Source organism: Leopardus geoffroyi, chromosome A2 (genome assembly GCF_018350155.1).
Source record: "Leopardus geoffroyi isolate Oge1 chromosome A2, O.geoffroyi_Oge1_pat1.0, whole genome shotgun sequence".
NCBI lineage: Eukaryota > Metazoa > Chordata > Mammalia > Carnivora > Felidae > Leopardus > Leopardus geoffroyi.
In genome coordinates this window covers 15,625,082-15,643,741 of record NC_059331.1, presented here as the reverse complement: position 1 = coordinate 15,643,741, position 18,660 = coordinate 15,625,082, and the positions used below count along the sequence as shown (strand labels likewise).

The window sequence follows — 18,660 nt, the reverse complement described above, 5'->3', positions numbered from 1 at the left end:
GGCTCGAGCCTTGGCTGAACTTGCGATGTGCTGAGCTGTCTAGATGGTGCATTCCTGGCTGTCAGGACGCAGCTTTGGCTCAGCTTAAAAATTCAAGGCTCCTGCTCAATTATGGCTCAGACCTTTTGATGACAGAAGAAGCATAAAGGGGTTTTGTTACTAATTTCTTCTGTTCAACATTTAAGGGCTTGTTTTTTCTCAGGATGCAGTACATTCTGAGTCTATAGTGAGTAATCCTATTTGATAAAAACTTTGCTATTTGTTATGTCCATTCTTAGGAACTGAAACGATCCGTAGAGATGCTTACATTTTTAATTTTTTTTTTTTCAACGTTTATTTATTTTTGGGACAGAGAGAGACAGAGCATGAACGGGGGAGGGGCAGAGAGAGAGGGAGACACAGAATCGGAAACAGGCTCCAGGCTCTGAGCCATCAGCCCAGAGCCCGACGCGGGGCTCGAACTCACGGACCGCGAGATCGTGACCTGGCTGAAGTCGGACGCTTAACCGACTGCGCCACCCAGGCGCCCCGAGATGCTTACATTTTTAAATGGCATGCACACATTGGACACTAATGATTCTTTCGCTCATGTAGAAATGCTTATATTCTAAAGCTTTTCCATTAGAAGTTCAAGGCCTAATTTCTCTCATGTAAGCAAGTCTTTTAAAAGTAAAAGACAATAGCTGGGTGTTGTATGGAAACCAATTTGACAATAAATTATATTTAAACAAAAAAAAAAAAAAAAGTAAAAGACGATAAGAGGGTGCCCGGGTGGCTCAGTCGGTTAAGCGTCCGACTTCGGCTCAGGTCTTGATCTTGCGGTTCATGGGTTCAAGCCCCACGTCAGGCTGTGTGTGAATCAGAAGTCCTGGGAAGCCGGTGTAAGCAGCGTCCCCTGCGTGCTCTGGCCAGCAGAGGACAGCGGCCCGCCCAGCTCCTCGCCAGGACTAACGTTGCCGCCCTCGCTGTTCCAGGAGGGGGGCTCGCCCACCTGCTATCCGTCCCAGGAGGGAGAGGCCCTCCCTCCGAGCCTTCGTGTCCCACTTCAGTGCGCCACGGTCTCCAGCCTCCCGGGAACCACTCAGCAGTGCCTTAGGACTGGATTCACGGGTCCTTGCCCAGGTGCCGAACACCGAGTCCCAGAGGAGAAGCCCTCTGTCAATAGCTCTCCTTAGCCGGCTTCTGTTCCATCGCCCACTGGGCCAGCATCCTCGAGTTCCGTGCCCGTACATGCCCTTCCGGCTCCTGGCGGTCCGCACTAGCCAGCTGCTTCAGCGCTTTGGGGGAATGATTCACTTTCTTCCCAAGCAGGACAGTAATTCTCTCCACAGGCCATGCTGATGCTCGCCCCTGTGGTCTGATCGAGGAGCACTGAGGGCAAGTGACGGCAGATCTTGGGGGGACAGAGGTTATCTGGCCGCTCTTCTCTTCGAGAGAGGCCTCCAAACGATTTCCAGGTCAGGGAGCTGCCCTCTACGACGGCCATGAGCCACTTGCTAAGACCCAAGCATTCAGGGGGGTCTGGGGTGTCAAGGCTCCTGAGGGCATCCGCCCAGACGGGCCCATGTCCCATCCAGAGTCCCCTGCCTTCCTAATCAGGGCGTGGCTTGAGCCAAGGGGATTTTCCAGGCCTCTGAATATGGTCCACTTCCTGATCATGCCACCCGGGATCCCACCTTGGCCTGAGTCTCGGCCTGTTCTTCTGCATGTGCCATAGGGCATCCTCATTGTCACGGCACCTCCAGTGGTGGCAGTTGGTCGACCAGAGCCTGCTGCTGTCTTCCTCACCCTAGTCCTGCCCCGGTTGGAGTTTGGTGACTGGCCCAGCAGCGTGCTGGAGTCTTACCACCGCACTCAACGTCAGCCCTGGGATCCCGTTGTCCTCTGGCTGGCATCCAGGTCCAGTAGTTGGCTTTCCCTAAGACAAGAGTTTTGGTTCAGGCAATTCACTTGGGAGGGGACCCCAGGAAGCACGGTGAGAGCATGGGGGCACAAGGCGGGAAAGGGCATGCTCACGTGCAGGGTGCCACGGTGCTCCGCCAAGCCCCATCCCTCTCCGGAGTGGGGGGTCAGGGCGTCACCCACCAGCTCCCTGCTTCTCGGGTTGCGCCTTGCTCCCGGGGCATCAACTCCCGGCACTTCTCGTGCCTGGGTTGAGCAGGCTCCGGTGTCCAAGAAAGGCCTCCAGGTGAAGAGACACAAAGAACCTTCCGCCGGTCACCTCCTGGCGAGGAGAAGTGGATGTGTGGGGGGCACCGATAGCGTGTGGTCCCACAATGAACTGAGGAGACCGAAGGGTAGACACCACGGATGTTCTATGCTGTCAGTCCTTCCTTATCAGAGGGCAAACTCACACCCTGCTCGGCCTCTTCAGCCCAGTGCGCTCACGTGGCCGGGCCACAGCTGCCTTTAAATAGTAACAGCTCTTGAGAGAAAGGATATCCCCGGACTGAGCACCAGACCAGACCTCCCCATTGGGACTCAAGCGTGAGGGCCCCTTATACGAGCTCAATCCCAATGTTTGTGAGACTGAACCTCCACTTTCTGCACAAGCATTGCTTAAGCCATGGCAACCCGGGTAGACTGTTCAAGATATTAGATGTTACCTATAAGTTTTCTAATACCAAAACTTCCCCCATACCGGTGACCAAACTTGTTGAAAACTCAGCCACGAGAAAAATCTTTCATACAGAGCATAATTCCCATCCTTGTTAGGCCTGGATAAGTAGGAAATTATGTCTTCTATTTATTTCTCTTGCCTTATTGCACTGGCCGGGACCTCTAGTACAATGTTGAATAGAAGACAACAGAGGCCATGCTTGCCTCGTTCCCCGCCTCCGGGGCAACACTCTAAATAACTTCATGAATAAGAACAACGTTTGCAATATTCCGTACTAGATTAGAGACATTCTTTTCTATTCCCAGTTTGCTAAGAGCATTGATACAAATTAGAAATGGGTATTGAAGTTGGCCAGATGTCTTTCCTGCATCTATTGAGGTGATGGACTTTCTCTCTCTCTCTCTCTCCCTCTCCCTCTCTCTCTCTTCTGTTAGTACTGCAAAGTACAGCACTTAATTTTCTGGTGTTCAGCTGTCCTCAGAGTCCTGCAACCATGTCACCTGGTCACTGTGATGGGTGCTGTAGGCACACTGGCACATCAGCCCCTCGGGCAAGTTTGAACCACAGCTCATCTGAGTCCTTGCAGGACGTCTTTCGATTCTCCCAGTTGATGAGGGGAGAGGGGGTGCGAGGCTAGTGAGGAACTACTCTAAAGCCACCTCCCCCTGGCCTGCCCACCTCCCCTGGGAGGGTTCGGATGAGCTCAGGATAGACCCACAAGATGAACTCAGTCTAGCAACGCGGCATCGCCCGGCTCGTGTGGCGGCCATCCTGCCCCTTCGGACCCGAGGGAGAAGGACCCAGGGAGCCGGCACCTTTGCGTTGCTCTCTTCCTTTCACTGTCTACACTGCCTGAATCTAAATTGTATCTTCACTCTCTGACTCAGCCCCACCTTGGCTGCTGCTGCGTGCTTTGTAATCCCCTTCGGGATAAAGAAAGGACCATGACCCCAGCTGCTGGCAATGTCACTGGTCCTCAGCTGTCCGCCCTTTGCAAACTGCCCAACTAAAGGGAACCACCTGGCCTGGGTTTACACACCCGACAGGGCGACAGCATCCAACAGTGGTCAGTGCAAAAGCATAAAGGCCAGGCCCTCCCGCCCCCTTCAGAACACCCCCTCCCTGGGTCAAGAGCCTTTCCACCGGGCCTGCCCGGGACCCTCCCCAACTGGGGTCCTGCACACCGACCTCTGTCTCAGTCTGCTTCCCGAGGGGCCCGGCTCGCAGCGGTCACAAGGCACTATCCTTTCATATCTTACTGGTTCCTATTAGTCGACATCTTATTTGGGGGGTTTGCATCCCTATTCCCGTCAGAGACGGGTGTGGGATTTTCCTTCCTGTAAAACAGCTGTTGTTGGAAAGCCACCAACGGCGTTTCCAAACCGGTCACTGGTTCGTATTCAACAAAACCTTTGAACCCTTTGACCTGTGCTTATCTCACTTTGTAACTAAAATCAGTGATCTGTTATCGGAGTTGGGCCCCGCCCCCCAAGGAGAGAACAGATAGAGAAGTGGGCGGGGTTGATAAGCCCCCCCCCCCCCCCCCCGGCCAGGGTCCCCCAGGACAGCTGCCCTGCTAACTCAGTAAAGGTCTTCCCGCCTGGCTGCGGCTGCTGACACGGTCCAGAGGCTTAAAGCGGCAGGTGCGAGGCTGGAGGCGCGTGGTCCGAAACGTGGGCTCTGCCGCGGGTGCCGTCTCGCAGGCGTGTCCTGGGTCGGGCTCCGAACAGCCAGCGCCGTCTGTTTTTCAGTCCCTTCGGTTTTATATTTCTGCCTCCTGGCACTGTACATTCTTGCCACGTGTTTTGAGATTCTAAAATCACATCTTTAGACCTGCCTCAGGGTCCACGGTGGGTATTGGCTTTAGATAATTATTACGTTTTTTTCTAGACAAAGCAACCACCTTCTTCTGCCCCCTTTTGGAGATAGAATTTACATACAAGAACATGCCTCCGCATTAAGGGCGCGGCTCGACGCGTCTAGACAAACGCAGGGACCCGTGTATGCACCACCACAGTCAAGACATAGGCCATTCTCATCGACCCCCAAAAGTTGCACGGCTTCCCGTACGGGGACTCTCCTGGGCCCTGGGCTCTGGGCCCCCCACGGATCTGCTCTCTCTCATGATAGCTCAGATGGTATCGTACCATATGCTCTCTCTTATATCTGGCTCCTTCCGCTCTGCAACTCTTGCTGGTAGACCCATCACCTCTATCTCTGCCCCTGTCTTCACATCCCCTTGGACACTTGTCATCGGGGTTAGCGTCCTCCCTAACCATGATGCTCTCATGTCCAAACACCTAGTTACACCTGCAAAGGCTCTTTTCCAAGTGAGGTCACAGCCCTGGGTTCTGGGTGGACATTTTGGGGCGGGAGAGGGGGGGACGGCCATTCAGACCATGCGGTGTGTTGGAAAAGAAGGTGCTAGGGTAAAGGAACGACAGTAGAGTCGAATAAGGAAGAAAAAGAGAGCTGGGGATGTCAAGTGCAAGCTCAGTAGGCCAGCTCCCTCCTCGAGGGGTCGGTCCTGGCCGACGAGCACCCCCAGGCCAAGGGAAGAGCAGACAAGGGCCTTGGACAGGAGGGGCCCGACCTGTGGAAGGGCGGCAAGGAGCGGGCAACAGGGAAGAGCTGAGACTTTCCTCGGAAGGAAACGTGGCACAGGTGAGCCTTGGAAGGAGAAAACCCGACCAGCCTGTGGCTGCGTTGAGAGCGGACATCCTCGGTCAAGACTGGGAGCAGGGGACAGCTTAGGAGTCATCCAGGTGAGAGCCCGGGGCTTCGATCGAGAGAGGAGCGGTGAAGAGCGGTTGAGGCTGGGTGTTTTGAATCGAAGGCAAACTTGGAGCAAAGGTGCACGGATCCTAGTGTCCAGCTCAGGGCGTGTTCGTGGGGGAAGCGCTTGGTTTAACCGGCACCCAGATGAAGGCTCGCCCATTCTCTGCCCCGAGAGGCCTCCCGTGCCCCCGCCTCCGCCGTGACCCCATCTCTGCCCAGAGGCCGCCACTCTCCTGACTTCCAGCACCCAAGGTTCCCGTGGCTGCTCTTGAACTTCACGTACACGGAGTCACCCCGTGTACACCGTGCGTGCGTCACCCACACACCTGGAGCGTGGACGGTCCTTGTCACCCCAGCTGGTGTTTGCTCACGTGAACCTTCCACGGCTCACTCACCACCTGGCAGGTGCCGGCAGGTGAAGTGCAGGAAGCCTGTCTGTGCCTCGCAGACATCCTGATGAGGACGATGGGGAGACGGCAGACGTCCGTCTAGACAGACGTCTGAGGCCCGACGGGGGCCGGAGAGACGGCGTGGGAGTCACAAGTGCGTAGATGGCTTGAAGCCACGAGATCGCTGCGCGGAAGAGGCGAGCGTGGGTGAGAAGCCGGGGCACTGTGAGATTGTGAGATCACAGAGAATAGAAAGACTCAGCAGAGGAGACCAGCAGCCACAGCAGGGACCCGGGAGCCCACGCCGGGGCCGTCCAGGAGGCCTCCGGGGAGATGCGCCCCAGGAAGCAGTCATCACCCCGGGCAGACACGGCAGAGAGGGCAAGAAGGGGACGCTGAGAGCCGACCTTGGCCTGAGCCACAAGGGGTCACCGGTGACCTGGAGAAGACAGTTCCGCTAGACTGGGGGAGGTAGGCCCGGTGCAGGTGACAGTGCGGTGCGTCCGGGGAGGAGAGAAGCCTGGAGTGAGTATCGATGCTTCTTGAGGAGTCTTGCTGTCGAGGAGCCAATATAAAAACAGGAACAAATAGGGCAGAAGCCGGAGGGGGAAGCGATAACAAGCAAAGGGACTGTGTGAGGAGCCCGGTGTGGTTGGTCTTCTCCCCAGCAGAGCGCACGCCCAACATCGTTTTGTCGACTCTGAATGTATTCTAGCGAAAGTTGAAAAGGTGGGAAAAAGCGGGCAAAAGGGGATCATTCACAGAGGAGCGCTCGGAATGGCAGGAAAAGGAAAACGGAGGGGGAATCTGTGTTTAAAACAACTTTCTTTTTAACACTTATTCATTTTTGAGAGAGAGACCGAGTGTGAGCGGGGGAGGAGCAGAGAGGGAGGGAGACACAGAATCGGAGGCAGGCTCCGGGCTCTGAGCTGTTCGGCCCAGAGCCCCACGTGGGGCTCGAACTCATGAATCATGAGATCATGACCTGGGCCAAAGTCAGATGCTCAACCAGCGGAGCCACCCAGGCGCCCCAGGGGGTATCTGTGCTTTAAAGCTCCACAGATGGGGCACTGGGGTGGCTCAGTCGGCTGAGCATCTGACTCTTGAATTCGGCGCAGGTCATGATCCCAGGGTCGTGGAATCGAGTCCCGAGTCGGGCTCTGCATTTAGCATGGAGGCTGCTTGAGATTCATTCTCTCTCTCTCTCTCTCCCCTGCCCCCCCGACCCCCGCTTGCTCACACACTCTCTCTCTAAAGAATATATTTTTTTAATTAAAAAAAAAAAAAGCTCCACAAATGATCCTGATGGGCAGCTAGGTTTAAGAACCAATGTGCTCTGGAGACTTTAACGTGCCCACGTCCCCCGCCCCAGGGGTCCCACGAGAGCATGTGGGCTTTGACTTAAGAGGCCTGGAGAGGGACCCACGGGTCTGCCTTTCTCACAGGCTCCCCGGGGGTGCCCCTGCTCGTCCACAGACCACGTTCTGAGTATCAACAGACCAAAGAAATCCAATATGATCTGAACTATTGAGCTTGTGAAATGAAGCATGTGTGTTTCCTGGCAGAGTGCGATTCGTAGGGCCACCTCCTGCTATGAAAGGAAAGCACAAGCACAGAACAACACAGCGGGACACAGGACAGGTCCTCAAGGGGTCACGGATCGGGACAGTGTGGCCCCTGGTCTGTTCTGGCCCTGGAAAATATTTTCACAATGCCCCGTCTGTTCTTCCTCAGCAGATCACGCCTTCTTGCTGGTCTCGGCTGTTTGTTCCCGGCACAAATATGTGGGGCGAAGAGATAACCTTGGCCAACACCAACAGAAAGGACGGAGGGGCCTCTCCACCGCTCCCCGGGGCCCGGTGTTTACAGAGCACGCGGCTGCCTCTCCCAACGGGTGACCAGCCGAGTCGTCGTGGGGAGAGGCCGCAACATGTTCCCATAAACTCGTTTCCGCGTCTGTTTTCTCTGGCCTGAAAAGTCCTGTCGGTTCTACTCAGGCCTTTCCTAAAGGACGCCCACTTGGTGGTGTTCACGCAAATTAGCTACTCTAGACACGGAAAGTCAGCAATTAATTTACAGACGATCCCTCCGGGTTACTCTGTTGAAGGCCCTGTCCTTTGGAAGTGGTCATACGGACAAAGGGACCCCCGGGTGCTAAATTCCTTGTTTCCTCTAAGCTTGCTCCGCGTCCCTCCAGGCTCTGCGTTTCCAACAGTATACACTCTAAAGTGTACGAATTCACACCGTTCACTTCGGCATTTCCCTACGTCACTGCTAGGCAGGGAGGGGGAGAAAAAAACAGTCTTGAATGACCCCCAGTGAAACAATCTGACAAATCCTGAGCGCAGGCCGTTCTGCAATTAAAACGATTGGCCCGGTCTCTCCGGAAAGTCTGTGTCATGAAAATAAAAAGGTGGGGAGGCCGTCCTAAAAGCAGCTGTATGCGTTAACTAAACACGGTGTCTGAATCCTGACCGGCTCCTGGGTGGCTAAAAAATGGCATTTGGAGTCAACTCCCCGAAATTATCACTTTGCATGCTTCGACCAAGTCTGAAGTTACCTCCTCAGCACATTTCAACTCTTGTCGTGCCAAGTTGCCGGCCCAGGATTTAACTTTTACCTTTTTACTTTTTCAAAATCCCATGAAGTAAACATTCCTCGGCAGTGAGATCTTTGGCGTGGATTCAGGGCTCACCAGGATGTCCTGGCATCATGATGCATCTTGACATACGTTTTTCTTTTTTTTTTTTTTTTAACGTTTATTTATTTTTGGGACAGAGAGAGACAGAGCATGAACGGGGGAGGGGCAGAGAGAGAGGGAGACACAGAATCGGAAACAGGCTCCAGGCTCTGAGCCATCAGCCCAGAGCCCGACGCGGGGCTCGAACTCACGGACCGCGAGATCGTGACCTGGCTGAAGTCGGACGCTTAACCGACTGCGCCACCCAGGCGCCCCCATTTTTCTTTTTTTTAACCCCTACACAGGATTCGTTAGGCTGCGTGAATCTGTAGTGGGAAATGCTGAGCTCTTAGTACTTTAAATACTGCTCTGCCTCAATTTCTCCCTCTCCTTCTTCTAGAATACTAAGGAGGCATAGGTTACTACTTCATTGTTCTACATATCTTAACCTTTTTCGTAGTCTTTTAACCTCTTTGTCTCTCTGAGCAGGGCTCCAGAAAATTCTTTCTGACATACCTTCGAGTTCATCGAATCTCTCCCTGATTGCGTCTCACCCACTTTTAAACCCATCCACCGAGTTTCCGGTGTCTCATTTTTATGGCATTTTTCGTTTCAGAAGTTCCACTTGGTTTTTAGTCCAATGATCTGTATCATTTTCCATTCTCTGCTCCTCACTTTTTATTTTCCGCTTTGACAATCCATCGTGGACAGACAAGGGCAGAAATCTCTCTCCTGATGGTAGACCTGTCAGTTTCTCCCTGTGGCCCCACCAAGTTTTGCTTCCAGTTTTTTGAAGCTAGTGGATTCATTGTATTCAACTTTGAAAATGTCACATGACGGGGCGCCTGGGTGGCGCAGTCGGTTAAGCGTCCGACTTCAGCCAGGTCACGATCTCGCGGTCCGTGAGTTCGAGCCCCGCATCGGGCTCTGGGCTGATGGCTCAGAGCCTGGAGCCTGTTTCCGATTCTGTGTCTCCCTCTCTCTCTGCCCCTCCCCCGTTCATGCTCTGTCTCTCTCTGTCCCAAAAATAAATAAACGTTGAAAAAAAAAAAATTAAAAAAAAAAAAAAAAAGAAAATGTCACATGTTGCCAGTGATAGATGTCCTTTCTGTCACTCATAACACTTTTTGGTTTCGAGTCTGTTTTGTCTGATGCAACACAGCTCTCCGTGACTTTCTTTTGAATAATGTTTTCCTGGTATCTCCCCTTCACCCATTTACTATAAGGTTTTCTGTTATGTGTAGTGTGTGTCTTATAAATGAACTTTTTACTCCCGTCTTTCACCCGGTCCATTTACTCCATTTATATTTACGATAATTACGGACACATTTGGACTTTCCCCATTTTACTTCTTGCTTTCCATTTGTTCTGAATTTGTACTAATGCTCCCCCTCCCCCGTTGTTTTGTCTTGTTTTGTTTTTGTTTGTTGGTTCGTTTGTTTTTTACTTTCACCAGACCACGCGAGAATATAAAGCAACCAGAAGTCCAGGCTGCTGTAGAGTTTTGACACATACGCACGAATCGGCAGCAACCATTCTAAGGTTCATCTACCCAAGTTAAAAATACACACGCCTCTGTTTCAGCAAACCCACCCACAGAAACGCTTGTCCACACGCCCGTAGGACACACGTACCTGAATGCCCAACAGCCTTCTTCGTAAGAGCCAAATCCAAAAATAATCCAAATGTGGATAAGTGATCTGCAGTTACAATCATACAGAAAATACAACTGAGTGGCCAGGGGAAAAAAAAGGAATTAAGCACAGCTACACATACCAACTTGGAGGAAACTGAAAATAATAATGTGATGTGAAAAGAAATCAAACGCCGAAGAATAGCCACTATATTTTTTCCTGATACAAAGTTTAAACCCAGACAAAACAGAACTGGAGTAGGATTCACGCCCGGGGCGTAAAACCATACAGGAAAGCAAGACGGTGTCAGCACGGGGTCACTTCTGCAGGGAGGGCGCGGGTGCGACGCGCAGGGTCGGTGAAGGGACCGCTGGGGCGCTGGCCATCCCTTTCGTGACCTGGGTGAGACGGTCATTTCTGAGCTGTGTATCTTCGCGTGCAGTTGTCTGAATGGGTATTCTATTTCGCTGTGAAAAGAGGGAAAAAAAGGAATATCGTTCATCGGTAGCTCTTTTTTCTTTTTTAACGTTTATTTATTTTTGAGACAGAGAGAGACAGAGCATGAACGGGGGAGGGGCAGAGAGAGAGGGAGACACAGAATCGGAAGCAGGCTCCAGGCTCTGAGCCATCAGCCCAGAGCCCGACGCGGGGCTCGAACTCACGGACCGCGAGATCGTGACCCGGCTGAAGTCGGACGCTTAACCGACTGCGCCACCCAGGCGCCCCCAAAAAAACAGTGTTTTAAAGGCATGGGCTGGGCAGTGAGGCTCTAGTACTTTCTTTGGACCTTAACTCTTTTGCCAGAGTTCGGCACGGACACCCAATATATAGAAACATCATGGCGGGGCGGCTCCATTCGGGGTCCCACTCCTGCTTCCCAAGCCCTGGACACATGTCCTCAGCGTTCTGGGGCTGTGTGGGCACAGAGTGTGGGCAAGGTCCGTGGCGCCCCCACCCCCCCACCCTGCCACCATGGCACACGTAGCACTGGGAAGACACGAAGACTTTTACAACCTTAATTATCAGCTTCTGTCAAAATGCATGAGGAAAGCCCCTGCTTTGCCTGTAAGGGCAATGATACAAAGCTTCATTTAAAAAAAAATTTTTTTTAATGTTTATTTACTTTTGGGAGAGACAGAGACAGAATGCGAGTGGGTTAGGGGCAGAGAGGGAGGGAGACACGGAATCCGAAGCAGGCTCCAGGCTCCGAGCTGTCAGCCCAGAGCCCGACGCGGGGCTCGAACTCATGGACCGTGAGATCATGACCTGAGCTGAAGTCAGACACTCAGCTGACTGAGCCACCCAGGCACCCCAAGACCTGCATTTTAACGATAACCCAGGGCATCTGTGGGCACGTGGATGCTTGCAGAGCACGGTCGAAGGGGCTGGCTGCGCTGAGAGTCCAGGGGTCGAGCCCAGGAGCTCCCTTTGCAGCCAGGAAAGGCTCAGGTCTCATGGGAATTCCTGCCTCTTCAACACGACGCGCACACACACAAGCACACACACGCACCCCCCCCCCCATAGAGGCATGTGCACACACATACACATGCATGCACACGCTCAGCCCAGAGGCAGGGGCTCCCCCAGATCTCGAGGTGCGTGTCTCTGTGCCGCCCCAGGGACAACAAGCAGGTACCTTGGGCAGCAGGGAGAGGGCGCCGTCCCATCCAGAGCCGTTCCTCCAGTCCCCAAGCCGAGCGAGCTCCTGGCACGTCATAGGCGAGCCATAAAAGCTCGAATGTCTGAAGAAACTTCCTGAAATGTGGGTGCCCGGGCTGTCGATGTTAGAGAACGATAATGATGGACTGACACCGAAGTGCCCAGATTCTGTGGCAGCCTTTGCACGTATCAGCGAACCTTTACTGAGACTCAAGCACGCACCTGGGCTGGGGAGAAAGCAGTGGCTAAGACGTGACCCAGCCACGGAGCAGAGGGGACACATATCTTGCGTTCTTTGTGACAGGGCCACGCGGAGAGCATTAGAAACCAGATGTGCGCCCCAGGCTGGGAGCAGGAAAGAGAGAGCAACAGAGTCTGGCCAGGGCTGGGGTGCTGGGCTTCCCAGAAACGGTAGTGTTCCATCTGGGTCAGGAAGCTGGGGGAGGCTTTTCCCGGGTCAAGAAGGGAGAAGGTGTTCCTGGTCGAGGGAACTGCCCACGGGTATAAAAAAGCACATTATATTCCAGAAGGTGAAAAGTCTAGTTTCTCTGGAACCTAGGTGAGCAAGGATCAAATTCCTCTTGGCCCCATTAAAAACTAAATTCCTCAGGGCCTTACAGAACAGGCTGAGGAGTTTGGACTTTATCTCGTGGGGAACCGGGGACTGGTGGGGGTAAGTAACAGCATTATCGCTGGGGTAAGCACATGATTGAAAGTGGCCTGGCTGTGATCGGTGGGGTAAGAATCTGGAATCCTGGAAATCTGTGACCACACCTATGCAACTGAGTCAGGACCGCCCCTTCCTTCTCCACCCTCTTCCCTGAACCAGATAATTCTGGTAGGCTGGCCTTCTATCCTTCTGAAGCCGTGTCCTCATTGACACGTGGCAGGCTAAGACGGGACAGGTCTTCTGGTCAGAGAGGAAGATTTCTTCCATTCTGGCAGGGAGCCCTGGGGAGCACTCAGGGCAGGGCTTCACCAAGCCTAGAACCTTGTTGCCCTTGGGCACTTGAACTCGCTCTCCGTGACACAGAGGTTGCCCCCCCCAGCCCCAAGGCCCTATGGGATGCTGGAGCCAGGTCCCACGGGCTTGCGAGTGCCAGCTGGTACCTTTTCCAGAATTTTATGAGCTGATTTTTTTTTTTTTTAAGTTTACTTACTTTTGAGAGAGAGACAGAGACAGAGTGCGAGCAGGGGAGGGGCAGAGAGAGAGAGAGAGAGGGAGAATCCGAAGCAGGCTCCAGGCCCGGAGCTGTCAGCACAGAGCCCGACCCAGGGCTCGAACCCACGGACTGCGAGACGGTGAGCTGATTGCCAAACAGAACCCTTGTCGGGGTGCCTGGGTGGCTCCGTTGGTTAAGCATCTGACTCTTGATCTTGGCTCAGGTCATGATCTCACGGTTCGAGGGTTCGAGCCCCACGTCGGGCTCTGCACTGAAGCCAGGGAGCCTGCTTGGGCCTCTCTCTCTGTCTCTTTCTCCAAATAAGTAAATAAACATTAAAAAAAAAAAGCACAGAGCCATTATTAAAACTTAAGTTATATAAACTACAGTTAAATGATCTAAAACAGAAATAACAAATACTCAATCTCCCCCCGCTTCCTAATGATCTACTGCCCCTCCATCATGCCGTTGAGTGTGCACCACGTGTGGAGAATGGAGAGCCCTCCAACAGTGCACTCCGGCACGTCCCCGCGAAGCGCCACGTTCAGCGCCCCCCCCCCCCCCCCACCGTGGGAAGCCTGGAATCGGCCCCGGTGGGAGTATTGACAACAGCGAGATCGGCGAGGGCCGCAAGCCAGGGTTCGCAGAGAGCTGGGTGTGAAGCATCTGCCATCGTTACATCACTAACCTCCACCCCCCTCCCCCTTCGCTGGCTCCCATGAAAGTACACCCCGCCCCCCTCAGGCCTGTTCTTCACCCTTCTAGCAACACAACTACTCTTGGCAGATTAGCTCGCAGGTGGGTGTCAGGAAGGTGTGGGGACCCTGGCAGGAGTCCTGAGCGTCCGCCCCTGAAGAGTCACTCAGTCCTGCTGTGGGGCATCTCCCCGTGCTTCCCACAAACCCCACCCAGGACCTCACACCCCGGACGGCCTCCCGGGGCGTCTGGCAGTGTGAGTGCCCGAGCCCTGGAAGCGGGAAATGGCAGAGGGGCCTTGCCTGGTCAAGCCAACAACCCGCAAACAGCACAGCCTCACATTCTAGGTGGCAGGCGACCGTGCTGGGCGTCCCTCCAGGGTGCCCGGTTCCTGAATGCCACCGTGCAGCCGGGTACCCTCCAGGGAAAACTCCTTTCCAAGGACAAGACCGCGCCAAGCAGACAGCTGGAGGCGGCAACGTGCCTTCTGTCTAAACCAGTCAGCAACACTAAAAAGGCGGCCCCGTCTACAGACCGCCGAGACTCCTCTTGCCACAGATTTAAATTCTCAGGAATACCTTCGTGACCTTGGAGGTGCTAAGGGAGACGTGTCTCAAACAGGACATTTGTCTAAAACAAAACAAAAGAAAACCAAAACCAAAAAACTGACAGAGAACACCGAAAGGGGAGGATTGGCCAATTGCACTTTGTTAAATTCAAGGACGTCTGTTCATCAGAAGACAGCACCGATGGAAGAAAAAGGCAGCTCGCAGACGGAGGGAAGAAATCTGTCCCGCATAAAACTGACAGGGGGCTCGTATCCAGAATGTGCAGGGAACCCTGGGTCAGAAGGAAAAGACAGACAAGTGAATTGCAAAGCAGCAAAGGCACGTGCGCTTCGCCAAAGAGGTTCTCCAGATGACCCAGTTCGCCTCTGGAAAGGTATGCAGCCTCATTAGTATCCGGGAAGTGACAATTAAAAGTCACGGTGAACTATCACCACACGCCCGCAAAGCCGGGTAGCACTTTGAGAACAGAACGACAGACGTTGGTGAGGACCCAGGACAACCGAAACTCTCGTGGGAGTATAAACTGGTACCACCTCTCTAGAAAAGAGTTTGGCAACACCTGCCAAGGCCGTGCACACACTTGCCGTCCGGCCCGGAAGTTCCCAGCGTTGCGTGGATTCGCCTGCCCCAGGGCAAGTACTAGAATGTTCCTCACTGCTTTATTCACAGCAGCCCCAAACGTCCTGCGGTCATTGACTAGGGGTATGTTCACCGCATAGAATACCATGTAGCCGTGAGAAGGAAAAGCCTTAGAAGAACCACACGCTGCCGCGGACTGAATCCCACAAGGAAGCCAGGCACCATACAGCGCATGCCGCATGAGTCCACGTATGTGATGTAGCTCACGTGCAAAAGCAGCGGAAACTAGCCTGGGCTGGGGGGTCCCTCTGGGGAGGAGGCCAGTTGTAGAAAAAACACTCACCAGAATCCAAAGTTTAAAAATCAAAATGGTCCCCCGCCCCTTGCCGCACTGTGGACTTTTCCTGCTCTGCCTTTTGGAGACAGAAACTTCAAGGACGGGTAGCACGTCCGAGAAGCCCCTACCTTCCTGACCACACTGCCCTTTGTCAGCCACCGGCCGGGCAGGAGCGCTGGGGACACCAGAGTAATGATTTCATTTTGGCCTCAAGGAAGATTTCCACTGGCGACTCCACCTTTCATCTCTTTTTAATTTTAATTATATATCAAGAATTTTCATAGCGCTTACTGTGTACCAGGCACTGTTCAAAGTATAATATTAATGAACTGATTTAGTGCGTTATGCATTCATTCATCCAGACCCCTGGGGACTTATAACAGTGACCCCTGTATTGAGCACTTACTATAATGCCACTGAGTAAGCTATCAATTAATTCTCACGTGGGCCCTTGGGAGGGGGAGAGGTTTGTTTCAATTGTTTCAATGAGGCAACAGTGGTTCAGAGAGGTTAAGTGACTTGTCCAAGGTCACACAGCTAAGTCAGTGACAGAAGCATTTCTCCAAAGCACCATGCTTAGACAGGTCTAGTGACCACCGTGAACCAAATAAACTTCCCAGACTGGTCTCTTAGGCCTCAATGCCAGTGTCACGAATCAGAATCACAGAGGTTGTTCAAAACCGGATTCCTGGCCCCACCCTGCATCACAGAGCCGGACTCCCCACCCTACACACAGTAGGCAAGTGGGGCCTGTCTGCAGATGGAGGGAAACCTGGCCGCCTGGATGGCTCTTCCTCCAAGAAGTGTGTGTCTTTGGACGGTGGAGGAGGGTGGAAAGTGCCTCCCTCCCTCGCTCCCTTCCTCCCAGTTTCTGGGCAATGTTACATTTCCTACTCTGGGAAGCCCTCCCTGACCACCCCAGCCTATACCCCAGTACTGCTCACCCTTTTTCTTTGCCTTAGTTGTCTTCGTGCCTCAGGCTTTTATATGGACTAAAATGAACCATATGAAATTGTCCTTTCAATTTCAACGTAGTTGAAAATGGGACATTTTATCCTGTCCAATGAATGTAAGCTTTTCCCTGCGGGGAATGCCCAAACACCCGGTCCCGGAGGGAGGGTCGGGGATGTCTGTTGTTCACAGCCTCATCCGCAGCCCAAGCCCAGCACCCGGCAGGCACCCAGGAAACGACGGGTAGGTGGGCTGGGAGAACCCGACGGCTCCCAAGAGCCGCCGCGCAGCAACACACCCCGGGCGCCGCCCCCGTGCCGCGCAATCCCGGGCACCTTCCCGGCCGAGGCGGCCCAGGGCGGGGTGGGGCCCGCCGTCATCCATTTACCAGCCTCGCCCCTCGGCGGGCGCGCGTTAATGAGATTAGCAATTAAAAAGCGAGCGAGCCTGTGGCGGCGGCGGCGGCGGCGGCGGCGGCGGCGGCGCCACCACCACAGGGCCGAGCGGGCGGGACGCGCGCGGCAGCCGCTCTCCGAAGCAGCCCCGCGCCGAGCCCGCGGCCATGGAGAAGGCGCGGCCGCTGTGGGCCAACCCGCTGCAGTTCGTCTTTGCCTGCATCTCGTACTCCGTGGGCCTGGGCAACGTGTGGCGCTTCCCCTACCTGTGCCAGATGTACGGCGGAGGTGAGTGCGCCGGAGGGGGTGCGCGCCAGCCGGCGCTGGGCCCGTGCTCCCGGCCGGTAAACTGAGGCGCGCCGCTGCCCAGCTCTTCCCCCAGAGCCGCCCTCGTGGCCGGGGGGATGCTCTCTGCAAGCCCCCAATCCCATCCCAGGGGCGGCCCAGCGCCTCACACCCTTGCTGAGAGCCCTAGGAGGGTCGGGGAGCGTTTTCTCCCTGGGGCAGTAGTCTGAGCAAGCCTTCCCTTTACCTGGGAACAGTGAGCAGGAAATTGGCTTGCTCGACAGAAACTCCTGACACCAGTTTTCAAATCAGAAGCGTATTCCCAGCAGCGTGATTTGAAACTCCGGGTCAAAGGGTCTTGAGCCAGCTGTTTAAATCTTTTTGTTAAAGCATTGGTTTGGGTTTGGAACCGCAGGTGACAGGACAGGCAAGTCATTGCAATTCTGTTGTTTCGGGTTTGGTTTGATTTTACAAGTGCTTCCTCTGACGCATCATGCACACTCACCAGCTAGACCAACACACGCACCTCATTTTCCCTTAACGTTACAGAGAGCCGGGGACACCTTCGTGACATGCCACAGAGCCTCTGTGCATGCGGTTGTCGCTTTGGAAGGCAGTGTGGCAAGAGGGGTTTAAGCCTCAGCATTGAACAGTTTTTCCTCCTCGGTTCCATTTCTAGAATTCTACCTGAAGGAAATGATCAGAGTTCTGACCGAGGGTGGAAGGATGGTCTCGATCTTTTTTTTTTTTTTTCACATTTTATTTATTTTTGAGAGAGAGACAGAGACAGAGACAGAGCACAAGTGGGGGAGGGGCAGAGAGAGAGAGGAAGACACAGAATCTGAAGCAGGCTCCAGGCTCCGAGCTGTCAGCACAGAGCCCGATGCTGGGCCCGAACCCATGAATCGCAAGGTCATGACCTGAGCCGAGGTCAGTTGCTTAACCGACTGAGCCACCCACGTGCTCGTGGTCTCTATCTTTTAGTAAGAGTAAAATGTTGGAAACTTCCTAAGCTCTTGGGGCACCTGGGTGGCTCAGTCGGTTAAGCGGCCGATTTCAGCTCAGGTCAGGATCTCACAGTTTGTGGGTTTGAGCCCCGCATCGGGTTCTGTGCTGACAGCTCAGAGCCTGCTTGGGATTCTCTCTCTCTCTCTCTCTCTCTCTCTCCCCCCCTCTCTCTCACTCAAAAATAAATAAACTCAAAAAAAGGAGAAGAAGAAGAAAAAAAGAAACTTCCGAGCTGTCAACTAAAGGGGTTGGTTCAGTAAATTATGGAACATCCATGTAATGGTGTTCTTTGCAGCCACTAAGAAGGAGTTTTCAGAACTTTTGTGTAAGTTTTCTCCTGTCATATTCAGTGGAGGGAGGGGAAGTCAGAATCAAAATTGTGTAAAAGGGATGATCTCAATTATGTTGAAAAATATGCCAAGAAAAGAGACGAGGAAAAAAACACTCCAAAATATTAATAATAGTTATCTCAGAGTGATTTTTCTCTGCTTTGTACTGTGTGTGTGCATGTGAGTGTGTGTGTGTGTGTGTGTGTGTGATGCCTTCTATAATCAGAAATGTTTTTCACCATGAAGGACAATAAGAGATGTTAGACCAAAGGATTCACAAAACGTAACCCGTGTAAGAAGGACCAAGACGTAAAACACTGCTCCCCCTCCCCTTTCCCCACCAGCTCAAAAACAAAACAAAAACCCAAAACTTGACAAAAAGTCAATCCACGGAGTTGTTTGGTTTTTTTTTTTTTTACATAGCGAATCTTAACTCTCTGATTCCTTTTTTAAAATGTTTTAATGTTTACTTATTTATTTATTTTTAATTAAAACAATTTTTAAAACATTTGTAACGTTTACTTTTTATTTTTGAGAGAGAGAGGGAGACAGAGTGTGAACAGGGGAGGGTCAGAGAGAGAGGGAGAC

General features: G+C 53.2%; 1 protein-coding gene and 1 long non-coding RNA gene across 2 annotated transcripts in view; one reads left to right on the top strand and one right to left on the bottom strand.

Moving 5' to 3' along the window:
• Positions 1–10,287: 10,287 nt before the first annotated feature.
• LOC123605563 lies at positions 10,288–17,527 on the bottom strand. The gene is made up of 3 exons (XR_006715811.1): positions 16,717–17,527; positions 11,738–11,987; positions 10,288–10,568 (listed from the first exon to the last, which is right to left on the bottom strand). It is a non-coding gene; the product is annotated as an uncharacterized LOC123605563 (long non-coding RNA).
• SLC6A20 (solute carrier family 6 member 20) overlaps positions 16,276–18,660 on the top strand; it is a 37,874-nt gene continuing 35,489 nt past the window's right edge. The window contains exon 1 of the mRNA XM_045492617.1: positions 16,276–16,738. Within this exon, the coding sequence (XP_045348573.1) occupies positions 16,618–16,738 (121 nt within the window). The 5' untranslated portion in view covers positions 16,276–16,617. The remainder of the gene's footprint in view (positions 16,739–18,660) is intronic.